The following is a 22,880-nucleotide window of genomic DNA, read 5'->3' on the forward strand; positions in this document are numbered from 1 at the left end:
CCTACCTAAAACGGCTCGTTCTAACACGCCCCCACATGTCTACGTCACGATGTGGGAAGATTTGCATAACACCACCCAAATGTTCACGCAAAGAAAGAAGGCATAACTTTTATTCTCGCTGTAGTATTGTTACTGCCGCTGCCATATCGAGACGCTGTGCGTTTCATTGTGAAATGCGAAACTACTTTGTTTGGCCTTCCAAAAGAGGACGATATCCGCTTCGTCATGCCTAGAGCTGATCCGTGCTGGTCGCTGGTGAAATACATCAACTTCACGCTGTGGATCGCCGGATCGGCTTTCACCATGGACGACGTGGAGTCCAGCCCTGGGTCATCACATGTGGTTACCGCAAGCCCGCCGGACGCTCCTTTGTCGAATCCGCCGGCCGCGCCGTTCTCAAGCCCGCCCGTGGGTCGCCGCTCACTCTAGCCCGCCGTGTGTTTCGTTGTGAAAGCGAAACTACTTAGTTTGGTCTTCCAAAAGAGGCCACGACTAGAAATCAGTGGTTAAGTTCTATTTTCAACACTGTTCCAGAACAGTTCAACCCAAATATTCATTTGTGTGCAGCGCATTTTATGGAGGACTGTTTCCTGATCCTGTGAGAGTAGACTACAATGCCGGCTGTTCTGACTCACAGACTGTAAGTACGTTTTCATTTAAAGGATTTGCCACTGATGATTCAAACGCGAGTTTTGGGCAGTGTAGAGTAGCGTTTGTTTGTCATTTCTCCAATCAAAAAATGCAGACATGGTTTTATGTTTACGCGGCGCGATGCAACGCAACGCGTAAAAAAAGTCATTATAATCCGTAATTATGTCCCCACTGGGTTTTAATGTTTTTGAATCGTCGCTCCGGGACACGGCCTGACAGTATGGTGCGTAACATTTCGGGCACACGCTTGAGGTATTCGGCCAATCACAACGCACTGGATAGCTGGCCAATCACAGCACACCTCGCTTTTCAGACTGATGAGCTTTGTAAAAATCAATGCGTTTCAGAAAGGCGGGGCATAGAGGAGAAACAATAATGTACAGTATGTGGAAAATAATGTGTTTTTTAAACTTTAAACCGCATAAACACATTTTATTACACCAAATACACAAAATTATTTTTAGCAACATCATATGACCCCTTTAAAAACACACACAACGTCTAATATCAATTTCATCAGTGATGGGTCATACTATTGTTTTAGCAATTTAATTTAAACCTTCCAGTGCTACAGTTCCTAATAAAGTTACCAGCCAACTGGCTGAGTTTTATTTACTTACTGAAGCTAATTTGTTTTTGCAATTGGTGCTTGGCGAGTGTTAATTCTGGACCCTGTAAGCATATAAAATGATGAATAATTAAAAGGCCTCATAATAAGCACTTACTGTTACTCTAACAGTAGCTAAGCAAAGATGGCCTCTAAAGCTTCTAATGTTTTATGAATGAGGCCATGGGACAGTACTTCAATGATCAACCCAGCACTATGACACTTATTTCTTCCCCTCAAAGCTTCAAGATTCATGGTTTTAACAAGGATATCTAACCAGGATATCCAACCAGGATGTATCACCCTTTTATCCGGATTTACACTGTCTTGGATAAATGGAATGTGGGTCAGGGGTTTTGGGATCAATCATGCTGTAGCACAAACTCTGGAGGTATGGGTTAACAAGACGAAAGAAAAACAGTATTGTCATTGTGATACTAATCACGATACAGAAACAATACACTGGTAGTGCTTATTTTCCATTTCAAAGCATTGACTATTGAAAACTACATTACCCATAATTCTGTGAAGAAATCTCCACTAATCAGATATTTCAATAATAATAATAATTTTTAGCGCCCAAAACCTAAGATCACACAGTCTAGCACCAAAACCACTGAAAAAGTAGACAGGCACTGTTGCACTCTTTTGCAACCAAAAATTATAATATGTACTGTATCATGACCCAAGTATCAACATAGAATGGTGATGAAGGAACATAGATGATTCCCAGTTCAACTGAGCTCTAGAGGAAGGGTCAAGCAGGTCAGGGAGTCACTACTAGACAACGAAAAATTGGTCAAATGAAAGGTTTAACAAAAAAAAGAGAGACGCTAAAAATGGCAGGCACGGTCACATGACACAGATCACAAGCAGCTGATTGGTTCATTACCCTGTCAGGTGATAGGTTGGAGATGCAGCAAGCAGAGAGTGGGTGGTCCACACCACAAACGAGTGCCGGTGGCTGCCAAAAACAACGAGAGATATAGCATCACTAAATACACGCGCATTCCCAGAAAACATGCAAACACACACGGCACGAAGCTTACACTGTACAGACACACAAATGACAAGTGTCAATCGACAAACTCAAGAACAGGACAGACAGAGAGCGAGAAATCACGGGGGTATTCATTCAATTAAGCAGTTTAGATTGATCTGAGCCTCTAAATTACTGACAAATTAAATGATAATTGTAGTGAAGCAAATCGGCTTGATGAAGACAACTTGACACAAAATGGCAAAGCATGACACACACACCGGACTCTGCTGATGGGATCAAGATGAGACATGACAAAGACACGCACAAACCTTTATCCACTAAAGAAAGATGGGTTTAATGATCTAACAACTAAACTCACACTACCCACTAACCATCCACAACATGTGATGGAGAAAGACAATGACAGATGTTTAGTGAAGAGGGGAGAGAATGAGATAAAAGGCGGTAATGCAGAAAGAGTAAAAGAGAGAGAGAGAGAACAAGGGCAAGCAAAAGAGCATTAGCTTAACAGCATTCTTTAATAATTCTGTATTATGGAGAACAGGAAGAACAGAGCTGAACGAGACCGGAGAACAGCTGGCCTGTCTCTCTCTCCCTCTCTCTCACACACACACACATATGGACCTCAACATATTCTGCTTTAATTAACCAACATCTTTTTCAACTCTCCTGGACCAGATCCCTGCCTGTTAATTAGGATTTGATCGCACAAACACACGCACGCACGCACGCACGCACGTACATGCACACACTTCTGCTATCTTTTTCTCCTGATTCAGATCATATCTCTGCAAATCAGTTCAGTCACCCTGGGCATTCACTCCTTAGAGAGGAGAATTAGAAACCCACCTGAGGTCTGTCTGATAATGACACATCAAACATTAACAAATGGGTGAAAAGAGAGAGAACGAGGGAGAGATATGATGGGTTTGATATTATAAAATGTGTTTTTGCAGCTAAATATAACTGGCATTCTGTCGTGCCCTTTCTAAATCCTTCTTCCTAAAAAGACATAGTGAAGGACAACTTTAAATCTAGGACAAAAGGCTTGAGGGAGGGAACATATACCTGCTCTTAGAGGAACCGCAGATTCAAGACTTTAAGTTTTGATGTTCAAACTGGAGCAAGGCGTCGATTTTGTCGATTAAAGGAAAGGGTTACAGGAACAGCATGAGCTTTTTCAGCTGTATCCACGTGATGTTGTCAGTTACCTCAGGATATCATGTCAACTCTCCCCCTCAGGTTATAAAAACAGGAAACGCAGTAATGGACTTACAATGGAAGTCTTTTATGCACAGCAAGGGTGCATTTATTTGCTCATATACAGAAAAAAAAGGAATATTATTTCAATTTAAAATAACACTTAAAATATATTTTAAAATTTAACTTGTTCCTGTGATGTGGTGCTCAAAGTTAAAAACAGTTGTGCTGCTTAATATTTTGCAAACTTTTTAGCATTCTTTGATGAACAGAAAGTTCAAAGAACAGTATTTATTTGAATATAATTTTTTGAAACAATGACATGTACATGTGTTTACTGTCACTTGATCAATATAATGTGTCCTTGCTGAAATTGAATTCAAAGCTGAATTGTCCCTTTGTGGTGGGACTAATTTTCTAAGTGAATCTGATTACACATTACTGATGTAATTTTGTCGATGAATAACGTGACTAACGTGCCACTCATTATTTCATCATCCAATGTAGGAGCGTGTGTGTGGCTTCACACTACTGGTGTGAAAGTGCATGTAAGGACTGAGTAATTACATTTGTAATTACATTTCTGTAGGCAGAAATGTATGTGCGGTTAATTTTTTTGTTTTAATGCATATTTCCCAATTTCATGCCAGAGTGTGCATGACTCACATGGCGACTCAGATTCGCTCGGTGACACACACAAACAGATTTATCCCCACTATAATGAGGAGATTGGAGTGTTGATTGAAAGGGTGAGGATACAGAGACAGCAAGAGCTCAGATACTGACAGATTAAGCATGAAACAAAGAGATCAAACAAGCACACCATGTTACAAGACAGGCAATTCTGTTCAAAACTGGGGAGGAAAAAAACAATACAATCCAAATGATACACATGAAGAGGATGGTGCTACAGCAAAATACATTTCAAAAGTAAATATTTCCAATAACCATGCTCTATTTTTGTAGTCAAATTCATAAATTGCTCTCCATTGGAAAAAGTATCGAAAATAGTCAATGTCATTAAAAAATTAACAAGAATTTTTTTTAAACTTCCCCAAATAAGTAACCCCCATCATAAGCCCTAAGGCTAATTATCCATAGTATAGAATAATGTGGCAATATGATGCAATTTACTTTATAGATACTAAACTGAATTGTGAAATGTATGCAAATAAATTAAAGTACACTGACGTTTTTTGCCATACAATTTTTTTTATATTGTTAGAAAAATTAAATAAAAGGTAAATTAACACAAAAAACATTTAAAGCATCCTTGCTGAAAGTATTTTTTCAAAGCCCTTTGTATTGTTTTTAACAAATATATCTGATGTATTTTTCCTAATATTCTATTCCAGGCCTAACAATGCATATTACATAATACAAAAAAATGCAGTGATTTAATTTTATAGATAATTTTCAATCTGAATTGAGGAATCTACTATATGTAAATAAATAGAAGTATTGCAATATTGCTTTTTTGCCATATGAATGATTTATATCATTAGAGGAAAAAATGCCTTAATCAAAACAGCTAGCCAAAGGCTGTTTCTAATAAATATACTCTAGAACTGTAAACCGCACCACTATATTATTACTCAAAACAGACCTCAACACCTATCAGAAAACAACATTTCATTTATAGGTAAAGGATGTTTTTTTTTATTATTTTAAATAAAACAAATGCACACATTTTGGAAAAAAAAAAAATAGAACTATACCCAAGTGTTTGAATGTCCTGAAAATAATTTAACAAAAATAAGAATAGTATTGATACTTTGTGATGCCCTTTAACATTCAATCAAAGTGGATAGACATTTTAACAACTGTAAAAAATAAATATTTGATATGGAACTTGCAAGCAATATCCTATGAAAATATTATTTACTGAAATAATATAAAACATTAATTAATTGGATTGTACAGCAAAACTATGTGTACTAAATACACTTAGCATACAGGACTCCATCCCTACTTGCAGTTCAGTGTGAAAGAAACTGATCATATTTAATTATATTTGAAATGGCTTTTATCTTGAAAGGCCTTTGGCCTCCTCCAAAGAGAATTTTGAACGAAAGTTAGTGTACAAAAATAAAATAATAAAAAAAAAAACATTAAAATGTATAAAGCAGCCTTCTCTCAATCTGCGGCAGCAAGAAGTCTGATACATCCCACCCTTTCATCTGAGATCACAAGGTAGAAATGAAAAGCTGAAACAGACAGAATTCAACGTGAAAGGTGAATGTGAAAAGGACAAACTGTTGTCTGTTCCTGTCGACATTTCTATGGGTTTGACACTGTCTTCACAGGAGACTAAAGCACATGAGACAAGTGCTGGCAGCAAAACAAACACACCCTGAATTTCCTGGACGACCCTGACACCAAAAATTTCAGGCTAAACTTTCATCATCATATGTGTACCAAGGTCAAGGCCAAGGTCCTTTTAGCAGCAGATGAGCAGGACTTTAGATCTGTCATGACTGTCTACCGTCTTCACCTGTGACAACACAAACACGCACCCACGTGTGCGTCATTCTCTTCCCCCCTGCGGCAGAAGCTCTCCTGCTGTCACTCCTCATCACTCTTTTAAGCTGAAGCCCAAGAAGTCACAAATATAAGAAAGTTCTTTTTTTTCCTTGAATGTGCACTTAGGACTGTGTGTTTGGGTTTTGTGGTGATGCATGCTCGGTCATACACTGTCCATTTAAAATCGTTTGCAATTTATTGTGCAAGTATTTTATTGCATATGGACACCTCTCCCTTGCCCTACCGAACGTGAAATCCTCACTACAGGCAGTGGGTATATTTAGAGGTGAGGTAACACTTCAGGAGTACACTAAACTAAATTAATCCTCACCTTCCTAACACCACATGCACTTTAACTTCAATATAGTCCTATGGAAAGACACACATTACTTTTTTTTAGGAAAAAACTAAACAAAAAACACAAACCTCAAAGCCCATTCTCACCAAAAATAGGTTATTATAATAACTATAACGATATATATGTTAGGGCTGCATAGTTTGGGGGGAAATGAATTTGGGTGGAGCAGAATTTACTGCAAATCGAGCTGCTTTGACATACTGCAGACATTGTCAGAAAATCTTCACTCTTAAACACAGCGCATATTTATCGAACTAAACCGCAGCCTTTGCAATTTGATAAAAACAAAGCCACATTGCAATTTCGGTTTTATTTTGATTAATCTTGCAGCCGTAATTCGTGCCCACACCAGTTGATGATAATGTTCTGTGTATTAAAAGTGTGCACTGCAGTTATGCCATCTGCCGATTTAAACGCGCAGGCTCATTAAGTTGTGTGGATTCTGACTGGATGTCAATGTAGTATTGTTCATCAGCTGGAAAAATTCATTCTGAAAGAGATTCCTATGATATTGTTCCTCTGTGTCATTATAGTTGTGGTGTGGACTTCTGTATTCTCTTAGAATTAAACAATTATTGAAACTTCACAGTTCTCCCTCGGCATGAATGTGCGAACTCTCACAAGTACTATTTTTTTAGCAGCTGGCAAAAACATCCTTTTGTTCAATATTTTCTGTCTCAACACACACTCACACAAAAAGAGAATGATTCATGTGTCCAAGAGGCATCTCTCCTCCCATTAATAAATACAGCTCACCCAGCTCACCCTGTAATCACACACAACACAGCCAAAGAAGTAAAAATAGACTTTGTTTTTACTGGGCAAGGTTTGACTGGGAGGGGCGACAGCAGGGTCGGGAACTCAACACTGTCATCCCAAACCTTAAATCTGAGAAGATACAGACACGTATACATAAACAGTTTATTGATTCTCAAGGGGAAATTTAGGAGGACTCTATATGCACAATAGACTTATGGCTAGAAAGACTAAAGACAGAAATTCAGACAGACAGGAGAAAGAAACTATTATCGAAACCAAAGGATTTTCTCAGATCAAGCCTTTAACTTGAATTGAACTGAACTAGCAAAACCACTTTCAAACGAAGACAGATATAGCCTATGATTAGCAAGACAGACCAGCGTTTTAAACTCTCGCTTCACAGTAAAGTCTCAAATCGTTCCCACAAACAGCTGGTCATGGTTTCAACTTTGCGCCTGAGGAAAATTAAGATCTTAAATAAATAAAAAGAGATAAATTACAGTATGGTTCTTATCAGATAAATGTATAGATCATAATATTAGAACTGGATAGACTTTCAAAACTGCCAAATATTATCCCTATATTGTAATCTTTACTATCACAAGCTGTAATCATTGTCTCAACTTGTAGAAAGATAGCATAATTTTGTCTGAATACATGACTAATTACATGACTTATTATTATTATCAGTGTTGGGGAAAATTACTTTTAAAAATAATGCATTACAATATTGCGTTACTCCCTAAAAAAGAAACTAATTACGTTACTTAGTTACTTTTTATGGAAAGTAATATGTTACTTTACTTTCGTGTTAATTTTTAAATATGAGCAGGGCTTGATTGTTTTTAATATAAGAAGTTCTATTTATAAAGCCCTTTCACACCAAAAAGTGTAATGAATAAACCTCAGGCTGAAGGAAAAGTAAATTCGCATCTGTACTGTAGAACACAGGAGAAGAAGGTTCAACACTCTTCAGCAATAAAAAAAACAATGAAGCACAATTGTTAGTTTATCTAAAGTCATTTTTGCTTATTAGTATGGTTGAACTGGATCATCACTGGTCAGCAGCAAATACATTAGTTAACCCTCATATGGTGTTCGGGTCCTTTTTGCTCTGTAACCTCGTAAGTGCGACAGGGTTCTGAACACAACACAAGGGTTAATAAAATGGGATTAGATACATTTGTGTTATTTAACATTTAATTATTGCAGGTTTGCGTCATATTCTGAGTTTGCATTTCACTGCTTTATTTCATTTTGATGAATACTAAATCTGTTTTTTTGCGAGTGGGATGAATTAATGCACATTCACGTTTAGTCTAGAACTACAGTAACATGTTCACACAGCGCACACAACTCCTCTGTACTTCCGATTTCTCCCAATATGGGGACAGGAGACTTGTCAGTCAATAAATGGGAAAACAAAGTAACTGGCATTACTTTTTTGAAAAAGTAACTCAGATATTGTCTTGTAAATTAAAAAGTAATGCGTTACTTTACTAGTTACTTAAAAAAGTAATCTGATTACGTAACTCGCGTTACTTGTAATGCGTTACCCCCAACACTGATTATTATTAATAATAATTGTATTATTATCTTAGAGCTGTATCTTTTTGCCATATGGACATTACTTTGCTGCCAGATGATGGGCTCCCCTTCATTAGTACAAAATTTCATCTCTTGAATCAGTCACATCTGGCTTTTTGATTGTAACATTTGAAACATGCATTTTCTATAGCAGCTTTGAAACAATACATGAAAAGGACTTGTGAATTTAAATGAATGATACTACATTTTTACATTAATTTATGATAGAATATATGAGAATATTGAACGTGATATACAAAAACATTTAATCCATTAAAATGCCTTTATTTACACGGCTGTTGACAAAGGTTCAAAACTCATTATATATTAGTAGGTATTTCTCATTAAATTCAGTGGCTTGATGATGCACTGGTTGGAAGTCGCTTGGAAATAGCCCCACAAGTTAAGAAAACATTTACAATAATAAAGTGGGATTTGATGATTATCTTTACAATAATAAAAGGTTTTCTTAATGGGTTCGTTTCAACTGAGCACTGACGTACATCACTCTAGTGCGCACTGATCCACAGAAGATCATGTTAAAGACACGCTGCTGCTTTTCTAGAACACATTTGAAGTTAGTCGTGCATTGGTGTATAAACGGTGCCGAGCAGGAGCGCTAGCGGTCATGTTCCGTGTATCATCCAGCATCAGTGCTGCATCCTCCAGCAGCCCACCGGGCCCCCACCCACCACCACAACATTAGCGCTCCAATCCAGAGCGCACGACACGCCAGGACAAAAGACTGCTTCGCCGGCTGTTATCGCGGCCCGGTGCTTACTAGATAGAGCTCATAAACAGAGCCGTGAGAAGGATTCAGAGAGAGTAGAGAAAGCCCTATGTGGATTCATAAAACTAGGCGGTGCGTGGAAGCACGCTAAACGTTATAAAATGGGTCTCAAGCCCTCTCTAAACGCTCACAACTAGGTTACAGAGAAATGAAGGGAGGCGACACCGACCCCGAAAAAAGCACAGCAGCAGCATCCTTAATTAACGAGTAATAAAGACGTAACATAAACACGCTCACGCGCCCTCAGTTACTGACGGTCACATTTTAAAACCCACAAGCACTTTCGACGCGTTAATATTACAGCTACTTACATGTATGCTGGCGAGAGTGGAGAGGACCTGGACGTTTTAAGGACGGGCACGGGAAATTTCCAGCTGACGGGCGAACCGCTTTTCCATTTCAACGGCATGTTTTTCCAGTCAGCACCTCTGAGATACAGCGCGAATGAGAATAGCCGTCAAGAACGAGTCCATGAAGAGGCGCCCACCGCGGGCATCCATCCCCGACAGCCCTCACCGAGAGCAGGGAAGAGGAAGAGGAAAATAAAGAGGAGGATCGACCGCCGACACAGGCAGCTCTGTTTGAGGCAGTGGTTCTCTGATTGAGGCAGCTCTGTCTGAATACCGCAGAGAAGGTTGGCGGAAAATCGAGAGGAAAAACACTTAAGCCTGAGCCGAGAGGTGAAAAGCAGGTGTGCCTGAGCCGAGCATCATCTCCTGAGAAAGAGAGAGGGATGATGATGATGATGATGATGGAGGGGAGGAAAAAATAGGCACCGTCGCGTCCGGTCAGTGCAAGGAAGAGGCATGCGCGGTCGGTGCACTGGATGTTCAGCTATAGTGCCACCTTGTTTGAATGCAGGCTGAGTATGGCAAGCCTTGTTAACATTTATTCACTTATCTACTATCTATTGTAGGCAGGGCCTAAAATTAACACTTGCCAAGCATCAAATGTGAGTAAAAATTGGCATTGGCGAGTATATGTAACCGTGTCAGTCGCCAGTTGGCGGGTAAAACTTTTACGAAATATAACAATGCAATGTAGTGAGAACAACAGCCAGTTTTTAAAGAGATTCGCTGTTTCTGACGTAAGCGAATAAAATAATCTTTTCCGAAGACAAGATCATCGTGATTGGTTAGCTATTCTGTCATAAGCGACAAGAGCGAATCAAATAATAGTATACAAACGGGCTGATAAGGTCAGAGCAGTGTGATGGCCAGCTTGTCCCAAGACAGGGTTCTAATAACTTTTCCCATCTTTATTCTTCATGACCCGAGAATGTGGCGACACATACCTGGGGCTACGCCGCCTAAACGGTGCAATGAAGTAGGCTATAGTTTAAAAGGTTGCTCGTTCGGCTGTACAGACACTTTAGACAACACACCAGTAGCGCTTCAACGGACGAAAATACACACAATTGTCTAAATACGCGGTTTTGGTGAGTTACCTCATAAACGTAGTTTTAAATGACCAAAAAGAGTTGGGAGAGAATTGGATATGTGTCAGATCTGCGTCAGGTGCATCAGGTTTTAAAGAGATAGCGCTGCTTTTAATGTAAAAACTGCTAAAGTCTGTCATTGTTGTAAATCAAAGAACAAAATAAAGAGAAATCACTCGACTGCTCTAGTTGCCGATTAACTTTTGTAGCTTGAATACAGATTAATCTGTATAGTTTATGCATATACAATTTATAGTTTATGTGAAGATTGTTTTAAAATCACTTAATATTTCAGAGCCTATTAAATGTTAAAAATAATGGCTTTCTATTATACTGTAATGTTGAATGGCTATAATTAATAGGCTACACTGTAAAAAATGACTGTGAATTTAACGGTAAAAGACTGTAAACATGCTACAGTAAAAACCTGTTAAATGGTTAACGGTAAATTCCCCTACTATATACGGTGAAAAACTGTATTGGACATTACATGTATTGGACATTAATTTTACGGTAGTATACCGATTTTGGAAGTGAAAAAGAGCGTATAATTTACAGTGTATAACCGTAAATTGACATTCCCAGAATTCCCTGCGTTACATTTCAAATTTGATGTGTTTTGTTGTAATAACTATGTTTCTTCTTAGTTTTTTCTTATCAGTTTTGTATATTAGGGTTGTGTGTTCGGATTTTTTTTTACAGTGTAGGTAAAATTGAGGGAAAATGCATTTAATAGAGACACCAGTAGCAGTATTGGTATCAATACTTCATTAATAATAGGTTACTTAGTAAAAAGTAACTATCTTTGTTGTTTCTACATTAATTCCCGAGGTTCATTGTGAAATTATGACAATATAAATATGCGATTAATCATGATTAATTACAGAAAAATGTGTGATTATTTTTTTAATTGATTGACAGACAACACTAATGTTAACCTTTTATAGATTTTAGATTTCAATTTAAGTTCTAATTTTATAGGTCCCCCCAGAAAGAGTTCCAGACTGCCCCCACTCCCTTGGCCCCCTTCAAATTTTCTATTCGATAATCCGGCCCGCAAATGAAGCTAATTGAATAGCCCTGCTCTAATCTGTTAACATGGGTGCGTAAAAAAATACGCACCACATACGCACTTCAAACGGAGTAGGGGTGTATGCATCTCAACGTTTGTTACGGACAAAAAAAAAAATCAATAAATCTGTTGTTTTTTTCTTCTTGTAAGTAAAGTAAAGGACAAATTAAAATCATTGTAAATATGTTTAGTCATTGTAGTAGCCTAATAATAACTGCCTGTTTTTGCAAAAATTGTTTCATGGCCGGTAAAAAAAAATTCACAGAAAAATGTGTGATTATTTTTTTAATTGATTGACAGACAACACTAATGTTAACCTTTTATAGATTTTAGATTTCAATTTAAGTTCTAATTTTATAGGTCCCCCCAGAAAGAGTTCCAGACTGCCCCCACTCCCTTGGCCCCCTTCAAATTTTCTATTCGATAATCCGGCCCGCAAATGAAGCTAATTGAATAGCCCTGCTCTAATCTGTTAACATGGGTGCGTAAAAAAATACGCACCACATACGCACTTCAAACGGAGTAGGGGTGTATGCATCTCAACGTTTGTTACGGACAAAAAAAAAAATCAATAAATCTGTTGTTTTTTTCTTCTTGTAAGTAAAGTAAAGGACAAATTAAAATCATTGTAAATATGTTTAGTCATTGTAGTAGCCTAATAATAACTGCCTGTTTTTGCAAAAATTGTTTCATGGCCGGTAAAAAAAAATTCTGGCCGGTAAATTATCACATCATCGGCCATTGGCAGGTGTGGCAAAAAGTTAGTTTTAGGCCCTGATTGTAGGTTAATAGCACTTATTTTTAATAACTAAAGAAACCTAACAAGCCCTGTAATATCTAATCAGTTAACCTGTAGTACCTTTTCATTACATACTATGAATGTTTTCCATTAGCCTAAATTCTATGGTGATATGCGCTTTACATATCAACTACTTCTAATTAAAATGTTTATTGGTTGCTGCTTTAGTTTTACTAGTAGCATGTCATAAGTAGCCTACTAGTATTTACTGACAAGTTATGATTAACTATTCAAACAGTTACTATATCGATTGCGCTTTTCTCAGTAGCAACACTAGTTTTACATACATTTTTATTGCATTTTAAATTATACTAGTAGGATTTTTTTTATTAAACCATGAAGTAGCCATTCTGACTAGACATTAGATATGATAATTTACAAAACAATTATAGTAAAATATATATTACTAAAAAAACTAGGAAATATGTGCATCTATCATGTACAGATATCTATGGAAAAACTATTGGAATGGTTACTGGTAACTAAGTCCCAATAACAAATGGAAAATATACTAGTCAGAACTAAGTTGATATGTGAACACAGATTATTTCACAGTTACTATTAGGAAAATGAGTGTTAACATGCTAATAGGATCTAGTGTATCTATTAATAATAAGTATCTATTAATAATATTTACAAGTGAATAATTTATAGTCACTATCAGAATAAGTACTATTATCAGATGTATAGTAACTAGTGAAAACTGAAAATAACTTATTTAGTTAATTAATATTAATTAAGAAAAAAGTAATAGTAAAAAAAGATTTGCTAGTTAGTTTGAAGTACAGAATTTTTTTTAAACTGGCTTGCCATAGCTGACTGCAGAGCGTTAGTGAGTGAGAGAGAGTCTCAGAGCTCAGATAAGAGTTTAATGACCTGGCATAAAATACAACACACAACTGCAGGCACAAGAAATATAAAACCTAAGTATGATTCTATTGAACATTAAAGAACATCACTTCTGTTCCTCGGTGTTGTATAATAGTGAAGAATTCCCCTCTGATGTCCATTATGAGAGACAGGTCTTTTCAAAACATCTCTCTAGCTAGGCGGCGCAAGCAGGGCACAAACTCCACCGCGGGGCTCTTCACCCACTGCCATGACAGCACATGTCAAAGAGGAGACAGAGGGAAAGAAAGAGCTACCACATTCGTTTCTGCGATTATGTCCGTCTTCATTTAAAGTGCTGACAAAAAGTCAGAGTAGATGTCCTTTAACTTATTCAATCGCTTTCCGGATGTGCTACAATGTTTAAAAATGTGACCAAGTGCGCCTCACATTGGGTCCAATGTAAATTAATTTTGCATTTAAATAAGACACTATCAACAAACAACCAAATGTTATAAAAGTTAAAACTACAGCTTAAAAGAAATTGTGGTCAGCTATTCCTTTTATTCAGCAAGGATGCATTAAATTAATCTAAAGTGACAGTAAATTGTTGAAAAATATTTTCAAATAAATGCTCATTTTGAACTTTTTATTAATCAAAGTAATTATTGTTGTACAGCGTGAAAAAAAAAATGCTATATTTATGTGCGCATGCCCAGTAGCCGCAGCTGTAACTCAACCACAAATCAGACTCGAGAGTAGATTAACTTCGGAGGACTTAAACTTGAAAAATGGTGTTTTCCGCGGTTAAAATAAAATGCGTTCTGATGTTCATTCATGTTCATTTCGTGCTTTAAGTAAATATGAAAAGATGATCGATTCACGTGCCCCTTTAACTGAGGCAATACAGTCATCTGTCAATAAAGACCCACAAAACGGTATTTATTGTTTGAATTTCTTTAATAATTAAAAAATTTGAAAGCTGAGAGCCCTGAGACCTGGTTTCATACCAGAAGTAACCTGCTCTGTCTTGTCTGTCGGTGTGTTGCTAGTTTCGTCTTTGCTCTGCAATGTATTTTTTTTACTGCGTGAGAACATGATGTGTAGTGTGAGAGCGGCATTGTTTATTGTAGATAGCAACAGTTAACTAAGGAGGGCAGGTTTTTGCGAATGGTCAATTTAGTTGGTTTATTTTCACTGCAACCATGTACAATTAAACAATGTTATTTCAGTTTCACCAGGAAATTAAAGATACGACAGGCGGCTAACATGTGCGATAAGTAATATCATCTAATCACTAGCTTATGTAACTAAAGACAGACAGATGCCCAATACTCACCCAAATATGGAAGCATATAGGTAGCAAAATTCAAATGCAATATGGCAATGTATATATTATGAAAATATATATGTGTTATATATTTTCATTTTGCAACTTATAAAGCGTTAAAATTTGTATGCAATTTACATATTAAGACTACTGTTGGAAATGGCAAATGTAAATTATATAATTTAATTTTCATTTTCTTTTTGCAACAAACTTTGCACGTATGGGTAATGGAAAATGTCAATTTAAATACAGAAATACATTGCCATTTTGAATATTGCATTGCCATTTTGAATATTGCGTTGCCATTTTGAATATTGCATTGCCACTTTGCATATTGCACTTTAAATTGAATTTCGCTACCTATATGCTTCCATACCCAAAAGGATGGTACAGTCATTGCTGGCAACCATTCTAAATATCTATCTACTCAAAACATCTATGACCATATTTTGATCTGTTTGAGAAGGAGTCTGGCACTTATTTATACTCACTCTGCAATGCAAACTGAATTATGTATATGGAAACACAGGGGAGAAGTAACACATACATACACAACAAAGAGTTCCAAAGTTCACACAAGGCCTGCTATGGATCTTATAAGCTGAGCTTAGAAATAGAGAGATCATGAGAGGCAATCTGTGAGTTAATTCTACTTGTGTCTCAATAGCACAAGTCAGTTAACAACACTAAAGCAATCTTTTGTTCACGTGTGTACCAGACAGCAGGTGAGATGCGTTCAACCAAAGTAATCACACTACAATGATCAAACAGCAAGACATATAAACCGCATTTTAAAAGGACAGACAGCGCCTCTAGCTGTAAGCCTATGGAAGCATATGTGTAGCATAATTCAATTTGAAATGTAATATGCAAAATGGCAATGCAGTATGTAAAATGGCAATGTATTTCTGTATTTAAATTTACATTTTCCCATACATATGTGCAACATTTAGTGCAAAATGAAAATGAAATTGGTTTAATTTCCTACACTTGTTTTAATATGCAATTAAAAACATATTTTAAAGCTTTATAAGTTGCAAAATTAAAATGTATTACCCAAATTGATTAGATATGCTTAACATGTCCAAGCAAAATTATCATTCAAATGCTGTTTTTCCTAAATGCATTTAGACTTAGGGGTAGGACACTTGGAATTGCATTTTCATCATAATAACACGTGATAATTGTAGCAAAATGCAGTGAGAATTACAGAATGCATTCTGAGCCAAAGGTGCAGCAAAAGGGTAGCAAAATGGTGATTTAAATGTCTTTTATTTTTCTTAAATGCATTGACACTTACATATATGACGAGCCGAGCACGCTCCCTACCTGACAATCATTACATCAAGACGGGACTCGACAACAGGACACAAAATAGGTCAATATTTACTGTTAACCAAACGCTTTTTACCTGCCTGAACATCTCACCGTTTACACTCCGATTAATGCACATAAGCAAACAGACAGTGCTATTCTACACTTATTTACCTATTTGCCACCTTACACCGTGGCTACACCGGATGCGACAGTTGTCGTGTCGCATCATGCCGCATCCATTGTAGACAGCATCACTGATTATTAGGGCTGTCAAAAAAATTTGAATTTCGAATATTCGTAGAATTTACAATAAAAATTCACATTTGAATTCTAATTTTAGGTGTGCATTAAGGAGGCAGCCTTATCAGTGGCGCACGAGATGCGATGACGATTTAAGTGTTGTTGCAATTATAATGTTTTTGCCATAGATGCGGCGCTGCTGCGTTGTTCATTAAAAATATTGTGGAAAAAGAGAACATCAATGCGGAGATCATCTTGTTCACATCAAAACTGAAACCAAGCCGTTCACACAGAACACATATTTTGCGCATTTTCTAGAGGGACATCTATCACCGTTGCACTTGTATCTCGCACAAAGGAGGCATGTAAAATTAATGCAAGTTTAACTTTGAAAAAAAACATATAATCGAGACTTTATGGCAGGTTTTTTTCCCCATCCCACTGCATCTCATGTTTTTAAATGAAAAATGTACTCTGTGTGATTGGCTTTCAGTCATTTGTATTAAACTATGCATACATACATGATGCTGTTTTGTTTATATTTGTTTAAGGCAAGGCAAGTTTATTTGTATAGCACATTTCATACACAATGGTAATTCAAAGTGCTTTACATAAAATAAAATAAAAACAATAATCACAACAATAAAACAAGGAATTTAAAAACTTTGAAATTATAAAAAAAAAAAAAAAATTGATTTAAGAGGTTTAAAATTAATTTAAGAAAACGATCGCCCTCTTGTGGCCTCAGAAGAGAAGCCAAAAGCTTTTCTTCACCCTAACTGAAATGATGCATTTTAAATTGCATTTTCTTTCAGGATCATCATTCGCTGATGGAGAGGAAAAGTTAAATACTATAGAATTTTATTTTATGAAAATTAGATAAAGAAGTTTTCGCCCTGAAAGAGAAGTGATCTCGTGCTCATAGACATGTATTACAGTACAGAAACTATAAAGTATATTTTTTACCTTATTCTGTGCAGAAAATTTAAATAATTGTTTGTAGTATAAACAATCATAAAATTGCCATTAGGAAAAAAATATAAATTACAAATGATTGATTATTGTCCAGCAGTGTATTTGATTTCTTGTATCAAATTCAAAGTAAGAGATAAGAAAATAATTCCTTGTAAAAAATAAAATAATAATACATACATACATTTCTGCCACTTCTGAAATGATGGCTACACCCCTGGTGTGACAAAATGTTAGCCTATACATAATACTTTTAAAGCTCTTTTTTAAAATCTTGGCTTACATAAATTAATACATATGCCATGTCATGCCATAGCATCATTAAACTAGCATCTAATAACAAAAGTGCTTTTTCCCCTGTGACCTATGGTTCTCTTACCATAAAGGCTGCTGTGTAATTTGCCCCCTTAAGGCGGGCATACACGGTGCGATTTTTGCTGTCATACGAGCTCGCAGGCGATTTTTTCTCTAGGGAGAAAAATCGCAGATGCTCGCGGCTCGTATCGTGTGAGAAGAATTATGGGCCGATCCAAGACGTTACGAGCACCTCCCGTCCTCCCGATAATTTTCAAACATGTAAAAAAAAATCGGATGTTGTCGGTTTAAATTCGTGGCGTATGTGCGGTTGAACGAGACGTTTTGGCGATCCATCTGAAGTTGACCAATCAGAAGATGACAAAAACCATATAGTCTATAATAATTTTTGTTTAATTATACAGTTCTATTTTTTATTTGTTATTCCGAATGTGCCAAATTTGCCCTTCAGCTTTATGAATGAATATGCCTGTTGTATTTCCGGCAAAACGAGCAGAAATTCAGAAATGGTCTACTCCCTCGAGTTCTTTATGAAGAACAGAAAGTCCATGCTTTTCAGCCATTCTCTTTGCAATGTCCTTTGTCTACGTCACAAGCTGCCACAAAGAAAATAATTTCGTCCTCAGAATCCATATTTGATACATAATGCTTACGTCAGAGTTTGTAAAATCGTAGTAAATTCGTGTCGTGTGTGACTGCCTCCGTACGTTTTTCGGATAGACTCAGTCGTGACATATGCCAGAGCTCATGACGTTCCGACCTTCAGAATCGGCCTGCCTTTACTAAGCATTTAAAGAATTTAGGGGAAGCATTTAAATAATCCTGTGAATGCACTTAAAGAATGCAGAATCAAATCGTTAATCGAATTTAATCGTGAATCGAATCGAATTGAATTGTTCTAAATTTGCAAAAATCGTTCTTGAATCGAATCGAAAACCTATGAATCGTGAATCGAATCGATTCACTGTCTACCCAAAGATTCACAGCCCTAGTAAATAAGTGTATGATAAGCACTGTCTGTTTGCTTATGTGCATCAATCGGAGTGTAAATGGTGAGAGATGTTCAGGCAGGTGAAAAGCGTTTGGTTAACGGTGAATATTGACCTATTTTGTGTCCTGTTGTCGAGCCCCGCCTTGATGTAATGATTAACAGGTAGGGGGCGTGCTCGGCTCGGAATGCATTTTCAAATCCACAATGCCTTAAACTATATTCATTGCGGGGTATTTAACCAAAATGCAATATATGTAAGTGTCAATGCATTTAAGCAAAATAAAAGACATTTAAATCACCATTTTGCTACACCTTTGGTTCAGAATGCATTCTGAAATTCTCACTGCATTTTGCTACAATTATCACGCGGTATTATGATGAAAATGCAGTCCCAAGTATCCTAACTCTAAGTCTAAATGCATCAAGGAAAAACAGCATTTAAATTATAATTTTGCTACAGTTTTTGCTTGGACATGTTAAACATATCTAATCAATTTGGGTAATACATTTTAATTTTGCAACAAAGCTTTAAAATATGTTTTTAATTTGCATATTAAAACTAGTATAGAAAACGGCAAATTTAAATTATATAATTGAATTTTAATTTTTCACTAATCTTTGCACATATGTATGGGAAAATGTCCATTTAAATACAGAAATACATAGCCATTTCACATATTACATTTCAAGTTGAATTTTGCTACACATATGCTTCCATACAAGCCTGCAGCTCAGAACAGATGCGTCACTGTGATAAATTGGACAGTGTATCTGTTAACAGAAGCCTTCATTAGGAGTTAATCTGTGAAGGAACACTAACAGACACAACAGCAAATTAACCACTCACTAAAATAAAAATCAATGTTTTTTTTTTTTTGCTTACTTCTGACTCACTACTATGGATTCTCCATTAAGGTATTACAGATAATGGTGACCGATTAGCGGCTGCAAGAAAGGCAAGCTAAACGACACAGAGAAGCTTAGCATGATGTCATTGCTTGTCTTTCTGATTTTCTGATTTAAACTGATTCTAGAAAATCTGGAATCTGGGTTGTGTTGTGACCTTATCAAAAGCCACTCGCATCCAAATTAAGCTGACATGAAAGAAAGCTGATTTGCATTTCAAGACATGACACTGCAATTTTCCATGTTTCTAATCTTGCCGAGATGAGTGTTTGGAGTAGACAGGTGGGACGGGGCAGAGAGGGCTTTACTGAACCCACAAACTGAATGTGCATTGTAGATGAGAGTGCAAGGGTCTGGCAGTGGCCACTTCAAAAGCAGGTTCTCGTGAGTTCAGCAAAGAAGACATGAATCAAGCCATTGTCAAATTTAATTTCAGTCAAGCACGAAGCTCAGGTACATCCAAGAAAACAAAGATGCACAGACAGACCAATTCAGTGAACATCTTTAGTTGAATGGCCTGAAACAAGATGATGGTCCATAGAGGAGAATAAGTTCATACTTGGGAAGCCATCACCTCAGCAAAACTTGCCTTTCTGACATTGAAATAGGCCGTAAACTCACTCACTTTCACTTTAAATTAGTAATAAAGTAATGTGATTCCGGTCACCTTTTTTCCATCGGTCTGGAGTTTGCAGGTATGTAAGTTAGTCAGTGAACACCCAAAAACTGAATAGTTTACAAAATTTTAATGATAAGGCTGGGTATTTATACACTTTCCATTTAATTCTGATTAACAAGCGCTCAGTTTGATTCAGATTCATTTGATTTTATTTCATTTATAATGCCCATTTCGGAAAAAGGACAAACATTAGAGTCATTTGTCTGAATCAGACTTGGCTGCTTGCACTGTGTTTTTGATTTACTAAAAATAATCAGTTCACAGTCTTTTGCTCATGAATTGGTCAACACTAACTTTTTTGTTTTTTGCCATGGATGGGGCTGTGGAACAGATTCAGAAAAAACTGCTGAAAACATTGGCTACTAGAGTTAAAGATCTTGAGCATCAAGCATTTTTTAAATGAAGAAAGATTTATCAAAGAAAAATAAAATACCCAGCCCTAGAAAATTCTGTCATTATTTACTCACCCTCATGCAGTTCCAAAACTGTATGACCTTCTTTTTACTGCGGAACATAAAATATATTTTTTAAATCCTAGCTAATTGCATTACTCTTAAAAAGGATGTGTTGAAAACAACACAACCGGTGTCGTTTCTTAACACACCACTGTGTCTAGATAAGGACAACACATTTCATGTTCATTTTAACTCAACCAATGTGTTAATCCTGCTAACACTCAGTGTTACCATTTTTTACACACTAATGTGTTATAGTTACACAATTTGTGTCAAGTATGTGTTATTTTTGATCCATTTGAACAAAATGGAAATAAAAGCAATTGCACTCACAATAAATCTAACAACAGAAACCATAAAGCTTGCTAAAGTACGTTCCCACCACATAAATCATGTAGCGTTAACACAGGCACGGCTCACAGTGCCATTCGTGAGGCAGTTTTCCAGCTACCGCGTACGTGTGTAAAACGCCCCTTGACCATCTACAAATGATTACAAAAGATAGCCTATTTTAAAAACTTCTAATGCCAAATATAAACTTTTTTCTTACCTCCACACATGGAAGATTTCCATTGATGATGAAAAGGTGAAGTGTGAGGAAACTATCTTGTGAAAAGAATGACGGCTCATATTGGACACACTGCGATGCAATTTTTTCTTTTTTCTTTTATGTTTTTAACGCACAGCATTACACAAAATGTGTTAAAATAGTCACAACACAATTAAAAAATAAAATAATTAACACACCCTTTTTGAGAGTGTATAACACAAGAGAACACAGCAAGAGACAAGCAAGACAATGTGATTCACTCCAGTAGTAAAGCATGCTATAGGCCTATTTGCGTGCCATGTGCTTAAATGGATGGTTTAAACATCAAATTTGCTGTTAATTTACACCCTCGAGCCATCAAAGAACAACAGTATTTCGAAACTGTGGTCCTTGGTGATTAAAAAAATGCAAGTCAGTGGCTTACAGTCACATTGAGAAAAAAATAAATAAATACAGGCAACACAAAATTAATACTTCTCCTAATGATATATAGAGGTTTTATGAAGCGAAACAATCGGCATCTGCAAGAAACAGTGCATTATTTACATTATTACCTGCAGTCCATAGCCTCAGGCAAACGGGGAAATCCGCAAACTGGTTTCAGCTAAAAAAATCTTCTTGACTGTTTTCTTGGATGGCCTGAGGGTGAGTAAATAAACAGCAAAATTGTATTTTTGGGTGAAATATCCATTTAAGAAGCCCTGTGTATGAGCGTGTGAAACAGATGTGCAGTTGAAGAAAAAGAGGTTCACAGAGTAGTAAAAAAAGCACAACACACACACCAGTAATAACCTTCACTGTGCACAGATGATGCTCGATTACCTGAACAATCAGCTTTGACATGCTGTTATAGTCACACACCTCACACTACCTTCGTTTCTGCTTTCCCTCGTGCTTTACTCATCATTTTCTCACGTGAAAGAGCAAATGTTCTTTATCTTATTACATCCTACACTCTCACTGCCCTCCTTACCCCCTTAATCACTCTATTAATACATTTCTATAAATAGCCACGGCTCACCCTCACCACGCATTAAGCACTTAATTAAGTGGGTGAGGACAGAAGGGTGTGTATTTAAGAGACAGAGAGCGATGCTATTATAAACCTCGCTGTCTCTGCCAACATGTCGACAGCATTGTACAGTGGTAAACGTGGCACTAACGCTGCACACCCTCACTGTCGTCTAAAGCAGTTCCTGTTCTGCAGCTCTCACAGCTCACCTGCATAGCCTGAAGCCAAACATTACAACCATTTCTGCTAGTACCTCAGTCAATACATCATGTGTGGCAAGCAGCTGTGTAATGTCACAAACTCGTGAATAAAGATGAATAATTCAGACGATTCATACCAATCGACTTGAGCTGGGAAAGTGAAACCAACCTTTGATCTATTTCAGAGTCAGTTCATGATCTATGAAAAAGCCTGCACGTTTACTTAGATACTATCTGAAGGAGGACACTATATTATTATGATATATATATATATATATATATATATATATATATATAT

The 22,880-nt window shown here is 36.7% G+C and overlaps 1 protein-coding gene across 6 annotated transcripts in view; it reads right to left on the bottom strand.

Moving 5' to 3' along the window:
* The window catches only part of LOC107548461 (kelch-like protein 13), a 59,031-nt gene that overhangs the window by 21,180 nt on the left and 14,971 nt on the right, over positions 1–22,880 (bottom strand). For 2 of the 6 annotated variants that reach the window (XM_016229146.1, XM_016229145.1), the window contains exon 3: positions 2,151–2,222. The exons of 2 other annotated variants lie outside the window; for them this stretch is intronic. In XM_016229146.1, coding sequence (XP_016084632.1) covers positions 2,151–2,222 — 72 coding nt within the window. Of the gene's footprint in view, positions 1–2,150; positions 2,223–9,789; positions 10,338–22,880 lie in introns of those variants that run through there. 2 more of the 6 variants (XM_016229144.1, XM_016229147.1) reach the window with 2 other exon arrangements.

The sequence above is a fragment of the Sinocyclocheilus grahami genome, unplaced genomic scaffold (assembly GCF_001515645.1).
Source record: "Sinocyclocheilus grahami isolate Dianchi unplaced genomic scaffold, SAMN03320097.WGS_v1.1 scaffold348.1, whole genome shotgun sequence".
NCBI lineage: Eukaryota > Metazoa > Chordata > Actinopteri > Cypriniformes > Cyprinidae > Sinocyclocheilus > Sinocyclocheilus grahami.